General features: G+C 36.2%; 2 protein-coding genes across 3 annotated transcripts; one reads left to right on the top strand and one right to left on the bottom strand.

Moving 5' to 3' along the window:
- Positions 1–283: 283 nt before the first annotated feature.
- LOC149742734 (sorting nexin-33-like) lies at positions 284–8,198 on the top strand. The gene is made up of 9 exons (XM_089889568.1): positions 284–1,318; positions 3,026–3,229; positions 3,511–3,705; positions 3,960–4,059; positions 4,545–4,750; positions 5,069–5,288; positions 5,644–5,823; positions 6,258–6,379; positions 6,839–8,198. The coding sequence occupies exons 1-9, from the start codon at positions 1,118–1,120 to the stop codon at positions 7,109–7,111; spliced, it is 1,701 nt and encodes a 566-aa protein (XP_089745694.1). The 5' UTR covers positions 284–1,117; the 3' UTR covers positions 7,112–8,198.
- A 243-nt stretch (positions 8,199–8,441) lies between these two features.
- LOC149742733 (uncharacterized) lies at positions 8,442–16,282 on the bottom strand. Of its 2 annotated transcripts, XM_089889619.1 has the most exons (9): positions 13,596–16,282; positions 12,557–12,722; positions 11,336–11,448; positions 10,898–11,040; positions 10,347–10,465; positions 10,150–10,258; positions 9,938–10,082; positions 9,145–9,298; positions 8,442–8,696 (listed from the first exon to the last, which is right to left on the bottom strand). In XM_089889619.1, exons 2-9 carry the CDS (start codon positions 12,626–12,628, stop codon positions 8,592–8,594), a joined length of 960 nt encoding a protein of 319 aa, XP_089745745.1. In that variant the 5' UTR covers positions 12,629–12,722; positions 13,596–16,282; the 3' UTR covers positions 8,442–8,591. The 2 variants fall into 2 exon arrangements, with proteins under 2 accessions (XP_089745745.1, XP_089745735.1); XM_089889609.1 differs by lacking the exon at positions 13,596–16,282 and having other exon boundaries at positions 12,557–13,543.
- Positions 16,283–18,333: the final 2,051 nt, after the last annotated feature.

Here is an 18,333-nt window from a genome sequence, read left to right as displayed (position 1 = left end):
TACTTTTGCATATTTCGACGAGTATATTACTGGTTACAACCCATTTAGGAAACACTGTTTTTCTTTTATGACGTTGAACTTGGGGATTTCCAATATGTTTTTATCGTTTTTTTTGGATTTGTATATATTATTACCTTTTTTTTTCAAATTTGTATATATTACTACCTTTTACAATTGAAATATGTCATATTGAAGAGTAGCAGAAAAATTTAAATTCTCCATACTCCGCCATAGAAATCGCAAATGATTAGTTATATATATATAGTAATGAAGTAATTCAAAAACAATGTTTCGCCGAACTGAAAAGATGTTATGACATGACAAATCGTCACACACGCGGTATGACTGTACTGTTTACATTGTGTGTGTGTAAGTATGTGACCGCTAGTGTAATGCTTGATAGTGGTAGTAGCACTGTTTAAAGGATATTGCATAGGCCTATTTATACGTGCTGACGTGCATAAGCGGAACAGGTGTTTTAACTGTTAAACAGTAGTCATAGTCACATAACCAGTCAAATTATGTTGGCTCTAACTTTAAAATCTTTATTTATATACGATCTTATATTTATAAAACATATTTTGGGTTAGATGCTATCTTCAGATTTTAAATTAAAACCATTTAATATAAATCGAACAACCGTTATAGTAACACATATTAAACATCGTTTTGTTGCGTAATGTATCTGTTAGCGAAATATGTAGTGTAATTGAACAGTTGCGCAGTATGGCAGGTGGATGAATGATGTTGTGTTTACAAATATTGTGTCATTTGTGTGTATACAACTTGTCACTCAGCCAATTAATAAAACAATGAATCAAATCTGTATAGCATTAAAAAAAAGGTTTAAAACTTGTTAAGATCGCTGGAAAATGTATTTACTACATATATTTTTACATGATTTTTAAAAATTGTATACATGTATGTACATGCGAATGTGATTGGATAAAGGGAAATTCCAGATTCTGTAAACTGGGAGAAATTAATACAACTTTTGTATTTTATTCACTTTATGTCCTTCAAAGAGCAAACATTGTCATTAAAATTTAACCTTTTATATATTTTTAAATATACAGTTTATAAATGTGATGCATGAAATAGGTAATTGACCATCTTAATGGCTGACCAAGCAAAGGTGTTGTACGATTTTAACGGCCTTAGTGAAAATGGCGAAGTTACTTTATATGAGGGTGAGATTGTCACAGTGGTAAACAAGAACATTGGTGATGGTTGGTGGGAGGGTGAGGCTTCAGGGGGAAGAAAAGGACTTTTTCCTGAAGCTTATGTTCAACTGACACCAGCAAACAACCATGCAGTGGTAAGTAACTAAGTATGAGTAAGTTGTTGCTCAAATGATTTCTTGCAAACAAGAAACTTACAAACAGGAAGTTTTAATGAGTCGTAAAATGTGGCGCTTCAGAAAGAAATTGTTAAACAGTCTATTAATATATACCAACCTAACAGATTGAAGTTGGTAGAAACCTTTTTTTAAAAGATAGTTACTGTCACAGAAAGGTAGCTAATTGCCGAAGTGCTTTGTATTGAACGTTATTTTCTGTGAACTAAAAGTCACTAGCGTAAAGTACAGACATGTGGGAATGTGACGCACGTATGAGGATTTTTGAATTAGCTACTCTTATTTAATGCGCAACCATCGCACAAGCGTACAATGCTACAATGTTTCGACTTTCAAAAGTGACAATCACCATATTTATTCTTAAACAAATGCGTTAAAGTTTGACTGACATTTTGCGCAATCAGGATTATTACACATATAATGTAACTTTGTATTTTCAGTAATTATTTTATAAAACACAGCCATTTTATACCTGCCCTTAAACAGTTAGCATTATTGCGTGACCACTTCAGACAATCGCACGAAATGCAAGGCAGTATAGATATTACGAAAATGTTTTCTGTTTTTGTTACTTGATTGCGACTGTACATCAAACAAAAATGTTTTGAAACATTTTCAATTGTGATGCAAATAATTCTTCAAGATATTGAGCAATATTACACCTGCAAGTTATACAATGTTATGTTGTGATAAGTGTTTCTGCCTTAAAGATAGTTAAACTATTGCTTTAATATACATCTGTACCCATTCTGTTTGCCCTTGTGCCGTACTCCCACTTAATTGCAAAACTCTATGCCAATGCTAGAAGTAGAAACATTAGTTTTATGAGATGTTTTTTGCATATACTGGGATAATATGATTTTTTTCAATATAAAGGGTAATGAGTTTTCACTGCTATATAGTAGATAATGTAATCTGGGTTAGCTGTTTTTCCAGCATAAAAATTGCTATAATATAAGCTTGTGACTTTTTAACTTTGTGACTCCTTATGACTTGGTTTTAAAAGCAAAGCACTGTAGCAGGTTTTCCTAAGTATCAAAACCATATTTACTCCATTGTGAATGCTTCTGTTCAAAGGAAAAACACACACAGGGTTTGTGGTCATTGTGACTTGGATTATTCAAATATTGCATAAGTTTGATTGCTTCCTTAACTTTTAAGGAACTTTCCCCAATTCTCACTCTTCATTGGTTTGTGGAAGTCTACTTAATAGGTAGCCTTGCACTGTTCCAATATTGTTTTCCTGTCCATTGTAATTAATATGCATAATTTACCCTGACCTGCACAAGGACTAAAATCACTTAATTCTCACATGTATAGCCTATATAAAAAAAATAATATTTTCTTAAAGATTGACTGGCCCCATTAGAAAAAATACTCAAATAGTGGTTCACTTGACATGCACTTTCAGTTAATATGCAGAATTGTAGAGCATGGTGTTTGAATTACTACGCTCAACTATAAGTAGACAAATCACCAGAAAATAATTTAGAGTCATGTTTTCCATTTACTCATAATTGTTTACTCATATAATTGGCAATAAAAGATTGAATGTCTACATAACTTAACACCTTTCAATCCAGCTAGTGAAACTATAATATTTTTATTTTATATGGTAATATAAAAGCAAGATAATGGTAGATTATTGAATGTTAACATTTTATTCAGGCCTCCACGCCACGTTATAGCAATGTTCCTGGTGAGAATTATGAGAGCCAACTGAATTATGATAATTCACCGGTAGCAGCAGCGAGCGCTCCTCAGTTTGCTCTTCCCGTCTCCACAGGACAAAATAATTATAACAATGAAGATGATGACGCTTGGTCCGAGGATTGGGATGACAACTCATCAGTTGCAACAACTGTTGTACCAGTATGTTGTATTTGTTTTTGTGACAGAAAAATACAGTATTGCTAATGGTCTAATGATCAATTGAGGTCTTGATACTGTATTTTTTTAATAAGTTGTTGGGGTTATCTGTATTCTACAGTTAGAAAAACATTGGATATTATTGTGGCTGCTGTTTATGTTCCAAATATATCAAGCTTACATTATATAAGTACAATACATCTAATATGTTTAGTTTCTCAGCAATGTGTTGTTCATCCAAATAAATGTTATTTGTTTTATTATTGTTTAACCAAACATTGCAGACAATGCCAGGATCCTCAAAACAATATGGCCGAGAAGCTCATGATGTGGCTTCACTTAATTCAGTGGAAAGCAAATCATCACGTGTTAGTGGCTCTGTGAGCAAGAATTTTAACCGATTTTCTTCATTCGTTAAACATGGAGGGGAAAGTTACATGCTCGGTAAAGCAGATGCTAGAGTTCGACAAGTTGACCAGGTGAGCATGGGTTCTGTTCCTTAGATTTCAGTACGTTGTGTAAATCATACATATTATATATGCCTACTAACTTATTTGCGACATTTAGACAGTTTTATTTAATTGGTTTATGATGTGTCTATACATACTCTACTTTATACATGTTTAGTTCTAAATTTATGCTACATCTGTTGTAAAATTAACTGGCTAAAATCATATGGTTACTGACGTAAAATTATTCAATAAAATTGTTAAATAAGTGTAAAAACTTCCAGATCCAAATAATAATGGGTGAAGAAGGTCCTGCATGGAAGCCATACGATCATAAATACTCGTGCTCGATAGAAAACCCAAAGCAACAAAGCAAAATGAAAGGTAAACAACTTAACAAGGCATTTTACTATATATGCATTTAATGATCTCTACCACCAAGCAAGTATGCGTGTGCTGCTTTTCCCCTCAAGCTAAATGATCAGTATCGACATGATTATATGCTCTGATTAATCCGTTACAGCTAACCGCTGCATACATGACACTTTGACACTTGTAATGCATCATGTATTCATGTTATAGTATCTTTGGCCTAGGTTTAAAAATGTTATAGAATCTTGGTCTAAACTCTAAAGAAAATGTTTAAGAAAACATTAGTCACAAATGGATCAATTCTTTTTATGTTTTTTTATAGAGTTAACAAGCACTAATATTTTACTATGTGATCTTAGCAAACATTACAGACTGACGTTATCAAGTTACTTCTATAACCTATCCGATTTTGCTACTTTATATCAGAGAATAATGTATGCAGAAAAAACAAATATATTGCGTTTTTTCATGTAATTCTAAAATTGGTTTGCTTTTAGGCTTGAAAAAGTTTGTATGCTACAACCTTACGCCAAGTGACACTGCTGTAACAGTACAACGTCGCTATAAACATTTTGACTGGCTGTATGCAAGGCTGGTGGAAAGGTATCCCATGGTAGCCATACCTCGCCTACCAGACAAACAAGCTTCAGGGAGGTTTGAAGAGGAATTTATTGAAGGAAGGATGGCTAGGTTGAAACTATGGGTGGGTGAAGTCAATAATAAATGTTCTAAATTATGTTGGTAGCCAAATAAAAAAAGTATTATTAGGGAAAATGATTGAAACATATTTTGTTCAAAGTGTTAAGGTTTTGTGTGTTGTAACATAAAAAGTAGATTGAAAAAACTTCTTGTATCAATGGAGATTATGACAATGTAACTACATGTTAAATGGACATATGTTTAGAATTTATATCATTAAAGCCATAACACTCCAAGCTCATGGCCTGTTGTGTCTGTAACATACCATTTATGTCAAACAAATCTTCAATTTAATGTCAAAAATTGAACCTTGCTTTTTCAGATCAGTTACATCTGCCAACATCCAGTCCTATCCCGTGCTCAGATCTTCCGAAACTTCCTCACTTTAACTGAGCAAAAAGCTTGGAAGATGAGCAAGAGGCAAGCCGAGAAAGATGATCTTGTGGCTGCCAACTTCTTCCTCACTGTCGCTCTTCCTGTAACCGTGACAACAGTGACCGACTCTGAAGGTCCACTTGATCAATTCAAAAAGTTCACTAGATGTAAGCGTTTCTAAACTTTTATTTCTATCAGTTCTTATACTTAATAACCCTTGTTCTATTTACAATTTTGTGAAGATGCCTTGTTTCAATTATTTAAAAAATAAAAACTCAGTACAGGGCACAAGGTTCATGATTGCATTTGATTTTATACTCTTAATTTGTTTGATTGGTACAGCAAAATAAGTTACTCGCATACCAACTAGAAAGCTTTAATAGCAGATCCTAGGCTAAGAACCACTGGTTTATATTGGTAACAGCATGTAATATTTTTTTATATTTGACCTGTAATATTTCGACTAAAATATATGCGCCTTTGATTTTTTGCAACAACGTTTTAACTGTTCTATTTATACAGCAATGGACGACAGTGTATCGAACATAACGTCTTGTGCTCAGAGTATGGCAAGCAAACACTATGGCTTGTTTAAACGGGAGTACCAATCCTATGGAAAATCCATCACCTCCTTGTCAACTGTGTTCAATATGCACCAAACCACTAATAATAAAAGTTTGACAAACGCAATCAAACACACAGGTATAGATGTAGCATGCAGTCACTAATTGCACTGTTATATCATCACTGTTGCTTGTTTTCTGAGAAGCCTTGAGTATACGTATATTATCATAATACAATAATAAATGGTGTATTCCACTTATATGTAAACGGAATACAGAATATTATTTACTTTTCCTATTTACGGTCATTGAAAACTGTGTTTATTAAAAAATTAACTTCAATAACTATCGTGTTTCTAAATTTATGAAACTGATTCATAAAGTGTCTCTAATAATGTTTCGCTTAAGAAATTTATCATTTAATGAAGAAACTTACAATAGTAATGTTTACAACCAAGCTTATTTATACCATTTGTAGCATATTTCTGCCAACTGTTGCATAAGTTACCACCATGAGATATATTCTAATTCTTTATTAGTGCATACCACCAACACTGTTTTAACGCCACGCAGGTCAAACGTACCACCGCATTGGAGACATGTTCGCCAACCAACCCAAACATGACTTGATTCCCTTCATTGACTCCTTATGGCTGTACAAAGGTTTACTTGACACTATGCCGGACGTGTGGCACGTGAGTACCTACGTCACAATTCATTTCTCAGCACTTTTCTCTTAACACAATAGGACGTTAACCGCGCATGCCGTATTACGTATTTGAACTGTCCAGCCATAATTGCCCGTATGATGTTTGCATAATGCTCCGTATTTAGACCACCTTACCTCGCCTTTCAAGCAAACAGTGTGTTTGCTAAGCCCCGCTACTTTGTTTGCCTTTTGGTAAGCATATGACTCCATCGAGTTTGTGTGTTTTTATACGCTGCAAAAAGTTACCACAAATATGGTTTAATTCCAATTACGTCATACAACACGTCATATCATGGGACCTTTTTTGGCCTATATATCACACAGAAAAAAAACACATTTGTTGCTAGAAACCCTTTCAACCTTTTGTTTTCGGCCTTTTGTGGGAGCAATCATTTTCCTAAGTTTTTTATGTTTTGTGTAGAGTAACTATAATTTATTCTTGTAGATGCAAACTGGTGCTATGAGAAAATTGCGCGAATGCCGCAAACTAAAAGACGAAGGTCGAATGACGGACGTCGAGTGCGGGGCAGTCGCTGAACGAGCCGACCGCGTTGTGTGCTGCATGCGTGCAGAAATGGACCACTTCCACGGGCAGCGTATCAGAGATTTCGCCGCAGCTCAAAGAGAAATGCTGCAAAACCAGGCCCAGTTTTTCGAAAACATCGCCGCCGAGCTTAGGACCGCGTTACTGCAATTCGACGAGGTATTGGACAGCTGAAGAAGCTGTTTGAAATCTGCGTCATATTATGTATACTTCCGATGGCAAGTACAATGGACATGTAGCAAAGGAACTAAGTACCAATTCTCATTCCGTTATAAAACCGTTTGTTTCGCTATATACCTGTTGAACTAATAGTACACGAACTATGCGATTTGATTTACATGTTCTGTAATGTTTTTGTTTAACCTGACTTATGTATTATCGGCTTATATTACAACAAGCGTCGTTTTAGATCCTTATTTGGTCGAACACAGATTTACACAAAACTATTGGCACCACAACTCAAAATATTGTCCATTTATTTTGTGCAGAAATTAAGTATGCCCTACTTTAAACAACTTCCACCCCAAATTTACCATTTCTTCGATATTTAACTCAATTAGTACAAAACCGCACTGCCAAAAGGTTGGAGGATATTTTTGCACAGTAAAGTTAAATCCACACCGAATCCATGCTTTCCGTAACCATATACGTAAGCACCCTATAAATCTGCACAGTTGCTTTAATGTTCCTAAGCATAACCATTATATCTCGTCAGTCCTTGGCGGGCATTGTAAAAAATGGTTGATAATCGTAACAGCGTGTACTCATTTCTCCCTTTTTTGTATTTTAAGTCGAGCTGAAATTAAACCTTTGTGCTTGGCTAACATCACATTTATATTCGTAAACAAATATCAAAGATTGTAAAAACTCACTTTTCGATCACAATATTTTCTGAAGTGTCTTTAAAACGCACTGCTGCTTATTCAAGCAAATATTTCATTCCAACTACATCGCAATTGTTACTGACAGTGAGGATTTTAACGTATTTTTTCATCAGCACTTTTATTCGTAAACCGCAGAATTTGGCCCATTTTGCGTCGTGTTTCCTACTATGCTTATATACTTTTGCTTTTTTCATTATCTGGCCTTATAGAATTTAGTCGATTTATTTAGTATGTGTACAACCCTATCGGTCTGGAATATTTATATAAATATATTATATATAAATCAAATTTCGTTGCAATTTTCATTATACGTTACGTAGTTCGAACGACTGAACTACTTTTGCCGCGTTGTTTTAAATAAAATTTGTATTACAGTTTTCGTGTGTTAGACCTTATAAAATCTTCGTTAAAGAGTGAAGATTTTGCTTACACATTAGACCAGCACCTCTGAACAAGAATCCGCAATAACTTGACTAAACGTTTGATCTTTTACAATGCAGACACCGCCACATATTGTCATACATGTGTCATCAAAGTACGAAGCAAAATGCAATCAGAGATTTTTCCTACGACCTTTTATTCCTACCTCCTGATTTGACTTTTTAAATTCAGTCTTGTAATAACACAGATAACATTTATTAAATCCAAGTGCTCATTGTACATGGTGAAAATATTCAAGGCATAAGTTTTATAACAGTAAAAAGTACTTAATTACAACAACAGACATCAACGTAATCTCATCAAAGCAGTGTTTCGTGACATCATGAACCTCACGGTTCCCACTCAGGATGAATCCGAAAATCTTTTGGAATGGATGCGTTTGGCTTTACGTACATTGATCTTGTGTTTTGTATTTTTCCGGTGTAATTGTAGACCTGCTCAAAATTTGTAATTTAGTATCAGCGCATGTGTTATGGTGTGTGTGTTATAGTATAGGGTGGGGGAGATGGGACACTTGTTCATTCTATTTTCTCGGCCAATTTGCTAGTAAACAAAAAACTTTCAAAGAATATAAAACCGTATGTGCTAAATGTGTACCATCATTCCCCACCCTATATACTACAAAATTTGGTTCAATTAATTCTGAACGACAATCAAGTCTTATCAATATTTATTCACGTTCAACGTCATATCACAACTTAATTAGATGGATCAGAACTTTAGATTCATAAATACGCAAAAGCAAATAAGTTTACTGCCATACGCCGTTTCGGCAAACAAAATATTCGTCATGCTTATACGTAATGGTACTCCGATTTATTTTGGTTTAAGTCCAATCCTATAACGACTACACGTGTTATAGTTTACATTAGAAATACGTACCGGCATATGATGCCAAGTCTGCAGTTCTTTGTGTCTTAGTCTTGTCTCTGGCGTCAGAATACGAATGTGCTTTCTTCGTGCTGCTTTTAACAAAGACTTAATGTGATCGTCAACCGTTGCGTGCCCCATGTCTGGTTCCTGTGGTGCTTGACCCCTTTAAATTATAAAGATAATATTAAAACATGGCCGAAGAACATCAGAATTCATGCTACTGTGAAAACATTCTCATTGTTATTGCAGTAAGTTGTGATTGGACAGTTATAGCGTATATGATCAGGTGAAAGTTATATAGTGGGGTGGGGGAAGATGGGACATCTTTAGCACGAAATATATAAATATTCTGATCGTATTTTAAACAATTAACAATGGTCTATGAAAGTCGCGAGGACAAGGTTTTATAATTCCTTGAATGTTTTTGTTTGCTACCAAAATGTACGAGAAAATAGAATGAAAAGGTGTCCTATCTTCCCCCATCCTACTATATAGTTTGGGGTAAGGTGGGACACGTCTTCATTCTTATTTCTTTTTCAATTCGATAGTAGAACTGTAGCATCCAAACTCTAAGTGTTGTTAATTGGTCAAAACACGATCGGATAAAATGGGATAATGTTAAGGTGGCTGTACACAGTATCCGGCATGCGAACTCGCTTGCTTAAGTCGTATGCAAACCCATTACCGAGTTCCGCATGCGGCAGTGAAATCCGGACAAAACAAACAAAACGGACGAATTCCGGATACTTTGTACAGTCACCTTAACCTACAATATTATACAGAAGTAAGTTTGATAACCAACTTGTTTGTTCGTAAAGTATCCAGTACTGCGCTCAGCCTGGCATTTTTATCACCATGCATATTTGGCGCGGGGTGACGTCCACTAGGTCCACCAAGCAACTTTCTACCAGCCAGCGTGCTGAAAAACCTCATAGCAGCACGGCGATCTGTACATAATTTTTTATTAAAACAGTTTGTGTGTTATGAATATACGACGCAGTCGTTCATCGTTACCGCTTTCAGATGCATGTTTCAGCCATTCCCGAACCGCTTTTCTCGCGTTGGGCTCCAATGTATTTTCCAACAGTCTGTCCACTTCTGTTCGACCGTTTTGCCTCAAAACCTAAATCAACAGTTTAAAACTATTGGTCTATTAGTGCAAAGTGGTTATACCGTTGTAGGGTTATGTAGGTGTGTAAACTAAACTGTACCTGTTCTGCCAGATGCTCCTTTCCAGGATTTTTACTCAACCATCTTTGTGCAGCCGAGTATGTTCTTGGTTCCAGTGGTTTCTCCGTACTGTGGTTGGCGCTAAACGAAAGTCGCGGCACTACAAGATGGAAAGGCAACGCTTAAAACTGTTTACAGTGTTGCGTTGAACGATATTCAAAGGAAAAGTATTAAATTATGATATAACTGTTGGGTAAGATGGGATACTGTTAGCGCTTAAATCCTACATTTCCTGATCGTGTTTTAAATAACTAACAACGCTCTTCTAGAGTCGTGGGGCTGCGGTTGAGTAATTCGGTAAGTATTCTTTGTTTACTACGAAATAAAAAGAAAAAGAGAATGAAAACATGTCCCATCTTACCCCACCCTACCATAATGTTTTTTTGTAATAATTAATTGATACATTAAAAACCCACAGTAACTATTAGACTAAAACGTGAACCTAAAACTTAGGCATGTGGTTTAGAACTATTTACTTGTTCTTTTTCTCATAAGCCAGCAAGTTATTGTTTAAAGTCATGTTTTTTCTTACACGTTGTAACTTGCCCACGATCACGAAGGGCAGATTTCATTCGAAGGACCTCAGCCATGTGCTCCTGTTGTTCGGATCTGATGGGTTGAAATTTACCAGGCGGTGGTGGGTGGTGTGTTGTATGAGTTACTTCATGCTGGCGGCTGCAAACACACACAATGTAACTGTATATATATTAACGTCGTAGTGGGGATATGCGGTAGAGCTTATAAAAGTTACCACATATAGTAGGTCGGGATGAGATTGAACATTCTCCTTTAGGACATTTTCACTTTCACGCTTTAAACCAATTTTTCAACCCGATAAGTATCTTGCCCAAGGTAGCCGTGTCAAGCCTCGAACCCATATTTTCCCGACTAAAGGCGGACACGCTATAACCACTGCACGCGGCGTCCGGAGTAAATCTATCAATACGTAAGCATTAAAAATTAAACTTACCTGCTCCTTGCTCGAGATTGGGCTTGAATACGTCTCATCACTTCAGCCTCTCGTGTCGTTGGTCTCCCAGCTTTATCTGAGTATCTGCTGGGCACTCTCCAGTCCATAAAGGCCTGAAATTGCAGAAGGAATATGTCTTGTGCCCAAATAAGAAGATTTTAATTGCCCCAATACTATAGAGGACCTACCCAACAATTTACCAAAGAAAGTTTCTTATTAACGCAGTATAAATTCAAGATTTATTCACCAATTTAACAATCACAATTGAACAAACTATTCAACAAACTACAATTTAAACACTCAACATTCATGCTTAACTAAAACTCTATAACACAAATTACATAAAGAAACCTCATATCAACTACCAATGCTCACAGATATAACATAACGTACCTTTGTTTTTGGCTCTATTGTGATATTTAATTTCGGTCCAATCATATTAACGGGCCTTATAAACTCCTAAAACTGATTTTATACAAAAAATTAACAGACTACCAAAATGTACTGACAATAAACTTTACTTTAGAACCCTTAAATTTGTTATATCATCAGTTTTAAGTTTGTTAGAAACGACGCTTTTTACTGTAACTTGTAATTATGGCACACTCCCGTATCGTGAGTGGTCTGAACACGTTATTTCTGAATACTTTCTATTCAAGCATCAACAATGCCAGCGGGGATAACTATGGCTCTTCAAGGACAGCGTAACAATACATCAGTGCCATGTAAAAACACTATAAGTAACCTAATCGGTTTTAAAGGTGGTCCTAACTTTTAGCTTTACTCACAGTGGGTGGGGGAAGATGGGACACATTTCCCTTCTAATTTCTCGTCTTATTTGGAAGTAAACAAAGAACATTCAAAGAATTATAAAACTGTATTCTCGCGACTTTCATATCGTTGTTAACTGTTTAAAACACGATCAGGATATTTGGATACCATATCTCAGTTTTCTAGAGGCCTGCTTAGTAAAAACGTAACCCACACACGAAAAACGCTGTGGCTTAATAACGCTTAACCTCTGCGAATGTAACCTTTTAACACGTAGTGTAAACACCGTAGCTACTTGAAAAACTATATTTACCTTTAATAAAAGCCTATTTATTGACACTGTTGAATTATGTCTTATACAAATGGTATCCTTTGTTTATTATGGCGTAAAGGGAGCTTTAAACGTACAATAAAGAGTAAAGCTTGTACAAACAGTGCGATACAATATACCTTGCTCGGCTGTGGGTTATTTCTTCCCTCCAACGGGTGTTCCATGGGTAAAATGACGCGTGGACTTTCCATTGTGACGTCACAATCGCACTTGTTGCTGCCCTCACTGGTTCTCTTCTTTCTTCCGAGGTATAAGATTGACTCGCTCCAATCACGACCGTATGGGCTGTTGCATGGAAAAATATTATCACGGGTGTCAGTGTGAACGGCTTTAACCAGTTTCGACGCAAACTGCCCGGCAGGTATGTCATCGGGTAGGTACACCCCATAAGCTTCTAACGCCATCATAAAATATCGTCTAAACCGATTCTATAGCAAAGTGAAAATCAACTGGTAATTATCCGACTTTCCTAACTTGTTTATAAACCTATTCGAACTTTTTAATGTGACCATTACAGCTTGCGAGGTATCTCAACAGCTTGATGTCATTTAAAAACCTTTACCGCGCCTATACTCGTTAAAGTTTTAGCAGCTCGTCCAATTAGGAATTTAAATTCTATACTCTGAAGTTATACAACTTTTTTCATTCTACACCAGTAGTGCATTAAATAAATCCAGCCGCCAACATCTTTACGACAAATGGTCTAATCTAAGAGGTGGCCAAATGACCCTCATATTTAAAGAATGGATGTTTGAGATATATCAGTTACGCCCCTTTCAAACCATATCTTTATTAATTGTCACCCGGCCGGAACACGCAGGGTAAAATGTCTTTGGTTTCTAATTATGAAGTATTGACACCGATTCGAGCAGCTCATCTTTCTTTTTTGTTGTTATTTTATTTGAGGCGTTTGCGTACGCGTGAATAATCTTAAAATGCGAATTTGGGAAAATTTGATTATCAAAACCAGTTTTAAATCAAGCTTTGTTACAAAGTACTTGGAACCTAAGTTATTTTTCCAAAAATATGATTGCCGAGTATTTTTGGAGGGCATTTCCAGTATAACCCAAACTTCAAACTAAAAAAAAAACAATTTTATTTGGAAAATTCCGAAACAAATCCCGGGAGAATTCAGAAACAAGAAGAAAGTAATCTTACCTTGTTCAGTTTAAAGTAGCGATGATCCGCTTCCTTATGCGTGCCTCTTTCGAACTAACCATTCGGACTGGTTCTCGTTCATAAAGCTTCAATATATATGATGCCTTTCTTTTCCTACACCTACAGAATCTTTTCATACCGTGCTACCGCAATAACATAACAACTTGTAGTTCTATTATTATGATTCTACGTCACAACGTACTGACATGAACGAACAAAGAGATAAATCTTTTTGTTTGACCTGTGGTTTTTTTTGTACACGACGCCATTAATGTCGACCCCACTATATGTATTCGACTTTGCCAAGCTAATTAATACTATAAGACGTAATATTAAATCGGATATACTCTGATGTTTAAATCACGCTGGGTAGGTAATTGTAAATTAATAAACCTTTGAATGAAAACACGTAAAAGCATATATAGTAGGGTGGGGGAAGATGGGACACCTTTAGCTCGTAATATCCAGATATCCTGATCGTGTTTTAAACAATTAACAATGCTCTATGAGAGTCATGGGGACATAGTTTCATATTCCTTTGAATGTTTTTCGTTTACTACTAAATGGGACGAAAAAATAGAGTTAAAAAGTGTCCCACCTTCCCCCATCCTACTGTATGATTGAGGCGAAGACGTCTGTATAATATGCGTATTTGTAGTTACAAATATAAGCGAACGTTACACGCTTATACATTTGACCAAACAAGTGAAACACGCAATCAAAAGGCATGCGCAAGAGTTTGAAACAAATAACAGGAAAATGTCAAAGTGCGTAAAAGGAAACCGTTCAGTTATTTCTAGAATGCAATTATTTCCGGGCAGACTCGTTGACTCGGAGCAACTTCGTTTGAATATTGTACAGTTTCATATACGTGCCAACGTTTTCAATAGGAATGGAAGCAGTCAAACCCTTGCCATACAAACTTTACTATATAGGCCCTTTGGTGTAATGGTAATGAAATGAGTCATTTATATTATGGCACATGTTAAAATATGCACACGCTAAAATTGGCGCCCCGAAACGAATCAAAAGCAATTTAAAGATATTCAATATGCTGCAGTACCCGTGTCACTCATGAGCGAATTAATGTTAGTCATTTATTGTCGCAAAATGGAAGGGGCAACGTAATTAAAGTTAGTCTATAACACTGGTTTCAAAACATTTCCGCCCGCATAAAGATCTATTATAGCAAATTTGACATAGTGGGTATTTTTTATTTCTCTTTATGTTTTACTATGATTGTGGAGACAAACTGGTAGCATTTTCAATATCACAATAATATAAACATTTCTTTACTGTTTAGTGCTGGTAACTGATACAAGCCACAAAACACACAAATACGTCTATCATAGGTGCTGTATAGCCTCCGTTGCTTCTCAAGATCCCATATAAAACAATTTAACAATAATACAGATATACAATGTATAGTAGGGTAGGGGAAGATGGGACACATTTTCATTCTATATTTTCTCGTTTCATTTGGTGGTAATGAAAGAACATTCAGATAATTATAAAGCCACATCCTAACGACTCCCATGCCGTTGTTAATTGTTTAGAACAAGTTCAGGATATTTGGATATTATGTGCTAAAGTTGTCCCATTTTCCCTTAGCCTACCCTACTAACTTTAGGCAGATTTACTTTTGTTTTATTAAAGTATTACTTGATGAATAGACTTATTTTCACATATGAATTTATGATATTAAACAAAGAAAACAGTAGGCCCATAGCATTTTTGTCATACTGTATAATTTATTTCTGTATTCGGACAGTTTAATATTTCAATCCAATAAAACTCATTGAAGAACCATAGCTATAATTAAAGAACTTACACATTAGAAAGTATGTTATTTTTGAAACATTCTATTAAAGCTATATTTTGATTCTTATATGCGCCTTTATATTTTCACACTCCGAAGCCACCATGCATTGTTTTCCCTCTATAGTACCGGTTGCATTGAGCTCCCGAGAATGCTTTATTACTCACGGTACGAGATGACATACTTTCTACCTGGTACCGTAGGTAACAAGGCAGCATCGAAAACCAGTTACGGCACTTTACAATTTACATAAACCATCTCGTTATATGATATATTTTTAAACATTACAAACTTACCCCACAACCATTCAAACGTTATACAAGTAACCTAGACAGTGCTTACAGCAGCGGAAAATCATAAACTAACCTGGAATGTCTCTAGTAACAGTATAAACCACTTTCAGTTAGCCGAATGCACTTGAGTCTGCGCAAAGCGTCTTGTACAATTAGCATACATGTATAGACGCTCGCCTCCCATTTATATTGCTCATGCAGGAAACGCCCAAAAAAACTTTGTTTTCGAAGGAACCAATCGATCGGGGTTGATCCGTCGCCTGGTTGGACGACCCGGGCAATCGAAGGTGCGACAGGGAGTGAGGCGGAAGCGGTCCTCCCTCCCGGAGGACCGAGACGTCTCGGAGCAGGAAACGTTCGTTCAAAAGGCAGCTTGCGGCAAGCAGCAGCTGAATGGCTTCGATGGCGGATTTGATATTATAATACTACACTGTAGCTACAAAAGTGAAAGCCAAAGATATTTGATTTTCTTTGATTGTCACAGTCAACCTACCACTCCTGTTTTGTTTTAAACATAAACAAATACAAGTACATCATTTGCGAACAGGCGGCTAGTTTAATATCATCTGTTCAAAATAAACTTTATAACGTCTTGTTAATACCCTGACAAGGCAAGAGTAAGTAATGCAAACGTCTCTACTAAGCACCTGTATCTAACACACACCCTGTATGAATGAAACGGAAACTGCGACTCTGGTACCACGGACTCGTGAAAGAACTCACTCTTATTCAATATTAAGCGTTTCCTGGTCCTACCAATCCATATGGAATTAAATATAACTTAAACGGTGAGCGAATAAAAGTCAGAATGCGCCCGCACCTTACTTTTTAGGAATATGTTAAACTGCAACTGTTGATTTTTGATATTTTTTTAAATTGGAAACTATACCAAAATATCAAATTACGTACTTAAATATGGTATATAATACAATATATTATACCTGTATGCTAATTAATGCATACTACCCCGGCTGATACATGCGGTTAGACACTAAGTGTTTACTCATAAAACTAAACTGTTTGTCAGCGATATTATGAAGGAAGTGACTCTTTACACGAAGTGGCAAAACTCATACATTCTCCCGTTATATCTATTATACCGTTCACGATCCGACATCCCAACTCTGAATCAACCGGAATATGAGTTTTCGGTTTATTTTCTTGTAATAGGCTACATATATAATTGAACACACCATGTACCCACACATAGGCATTGCTACAATTGTACATTTATACGGACGGTCGTATTCTATCAAACCTACAGCTACTCTAACAGAAGTTAACAAGTGGCAGCCACTTCTGAGCAGTTGAACAAATACGGCTACGTTGTCGCCCGTATAGTTAGATTTATCCGATTCTTTGTCGATCCCTATAATGCCGAATACTCGAACCCCGAATCTCTGTAGTTTACTAATACGAAATATAGATCTAATGACAACTTGTCTACATTTTGGGGATTCGTATTAGCAAACACCATTGTTTAAACTTTACTATATTCGATACAACGTTCAGGTATAATTTATATCAAAGAATATTAATCTTTTAAACGGTACATATTAGGAAGTAATGTCTCGAATTCTCTTCTAATAGATCCAATAAAAACAGGCGCACTTACTGTATATAATACTTCAATAGCTAAATTATCGACATACATCGTGTAGAGATTTTGTATTCTCCGTATGCTGCATGTTGTAATGCACATAGGGATAATCAGCTACACGAGGAAATCCCTCGAAAGTGATATGACAGGAAACGATGACGCTACGTGCCTCAATCAAGCTGTAGATTATTCTGTAGAAAAAGTAAAGCCAAAAGTATAAGATACCGGCGATTCAGTATGTTATATAGCACAGGAAATGTCGTATACATGGGGCATATATGGGTGGTGCTGATGCACTTGGCGACAACGGGGGCTGTGCTGATGTACACCCGACCGCGAATGACGGCAAGACGCGAAGAAAGACTCTCACTTTTGTGGCGGGTCTTGGGAGAAAAAAGGTATTTTTTTACCATTTGTGCGATTAAATACAAAGCGTCTGGGAAAATATGCTGTACTGAAAAACTTACATAAGACCGCATAGCGAATAACTATAGGTGTTGTTCTTTAAAGAGAAAAATACCACAAAAGGGTTCGAAAGATGGTTATGTTATTTTAACTTTCGAACAATACGTAGTACTACAACCGTAGATGTGGTTTGCCCATGCTGCTATTATAACTGACGTCATCCCTATACCCAACGAGGCGGCTCGAAACTGCTTTCCACCCAAAACAGGGGCAAGTACTCTCCCTGTACGAATACCAAGTACTTGATGCACAATCCTTACCACATAAAGTATAAACTTATAAACACATTGAAAGAAGACACAAATAGTGACGATACTGAGCAAATACTTTTAAAATAAACCTTTAAATCATTTTGTTTTCTTTGACGTTTCACGTATTTACCACTTGTTAACTTCGGTAATTTTTTTAGATTTTCGTCAGAGTTTTCTATGACGGTCGTCTTGTCGACCCGTTCGAATAAGATGTGGCGTCTGTCGGGGGATTTGCCCGTAGTAATGACGATTACCCCTTGCCCCAACCATTATCAATTTCGGTTGTGGCACCCCCTAAGGCTGTAGGTTT

The sequence above is a fragment of the Ciona robusta genome, chromosome 1, assembly GCF_009617815.1.
Source record: "Ciona robusta chromosome 1, ASM961781v2".
NCBI classification, from domain to species: Eukaryota; Metazoa; Chordata; class Ascidiacea; order Phlebobranchia; family Cionidae; genus Ciona; species Ciona robusta.
Note: the sequence above shows the minus strand (reverse complement) of the source record. Positions and strands in the feature narration are given on the sequence as shown.

Excerpts from the sequence above, each read along its gene's own strand:
- LOC149742734 (XM_089889568.1), top strand. The coding sequence starts at position 1,118 with ATGGCTGACCAAGCAAAGGTGTTGTACGATTTTAACGGCCTTAGTGAA. Across the intron at positions 5,289-5,643 it reads ATTCAAAAAGTTCACTAGAT|CAATGGACGACAGTGTATCG; the intron begins GTAAGCGTTTCT and ends CTATTTATACAG. Across the intron at positions 5,824-6,257 it reads AAACGCAATCAAACACACAG|GTCAAACGTACCACCGCATT; the intron begins GTATAGATGTAG and ends AACGCCACGCAG.
- LOC149742733 (XM_089889609.1), bottom strand. The coding sequence starts at position 12,844 with ATGATGGCGTTAGAAGCTTATGGGGTGTACCTACCCGATGACATACCT. Across the intron at positions 10,083-10,149 it reads GAAACATGCATCTGAAAGCG|ATCGCCGTGCTGCTATGAGG; the intron begins GTAACGATGAAC and ends AATTATGTACAG. Across the intron at positions 9,299-9,937 it reads GATACTTTACGAACAAACAA|GGGTCAAGCACCACAGGAAC; the intron begins GTTGGTTATCAA and ends TATAATTTAAAG.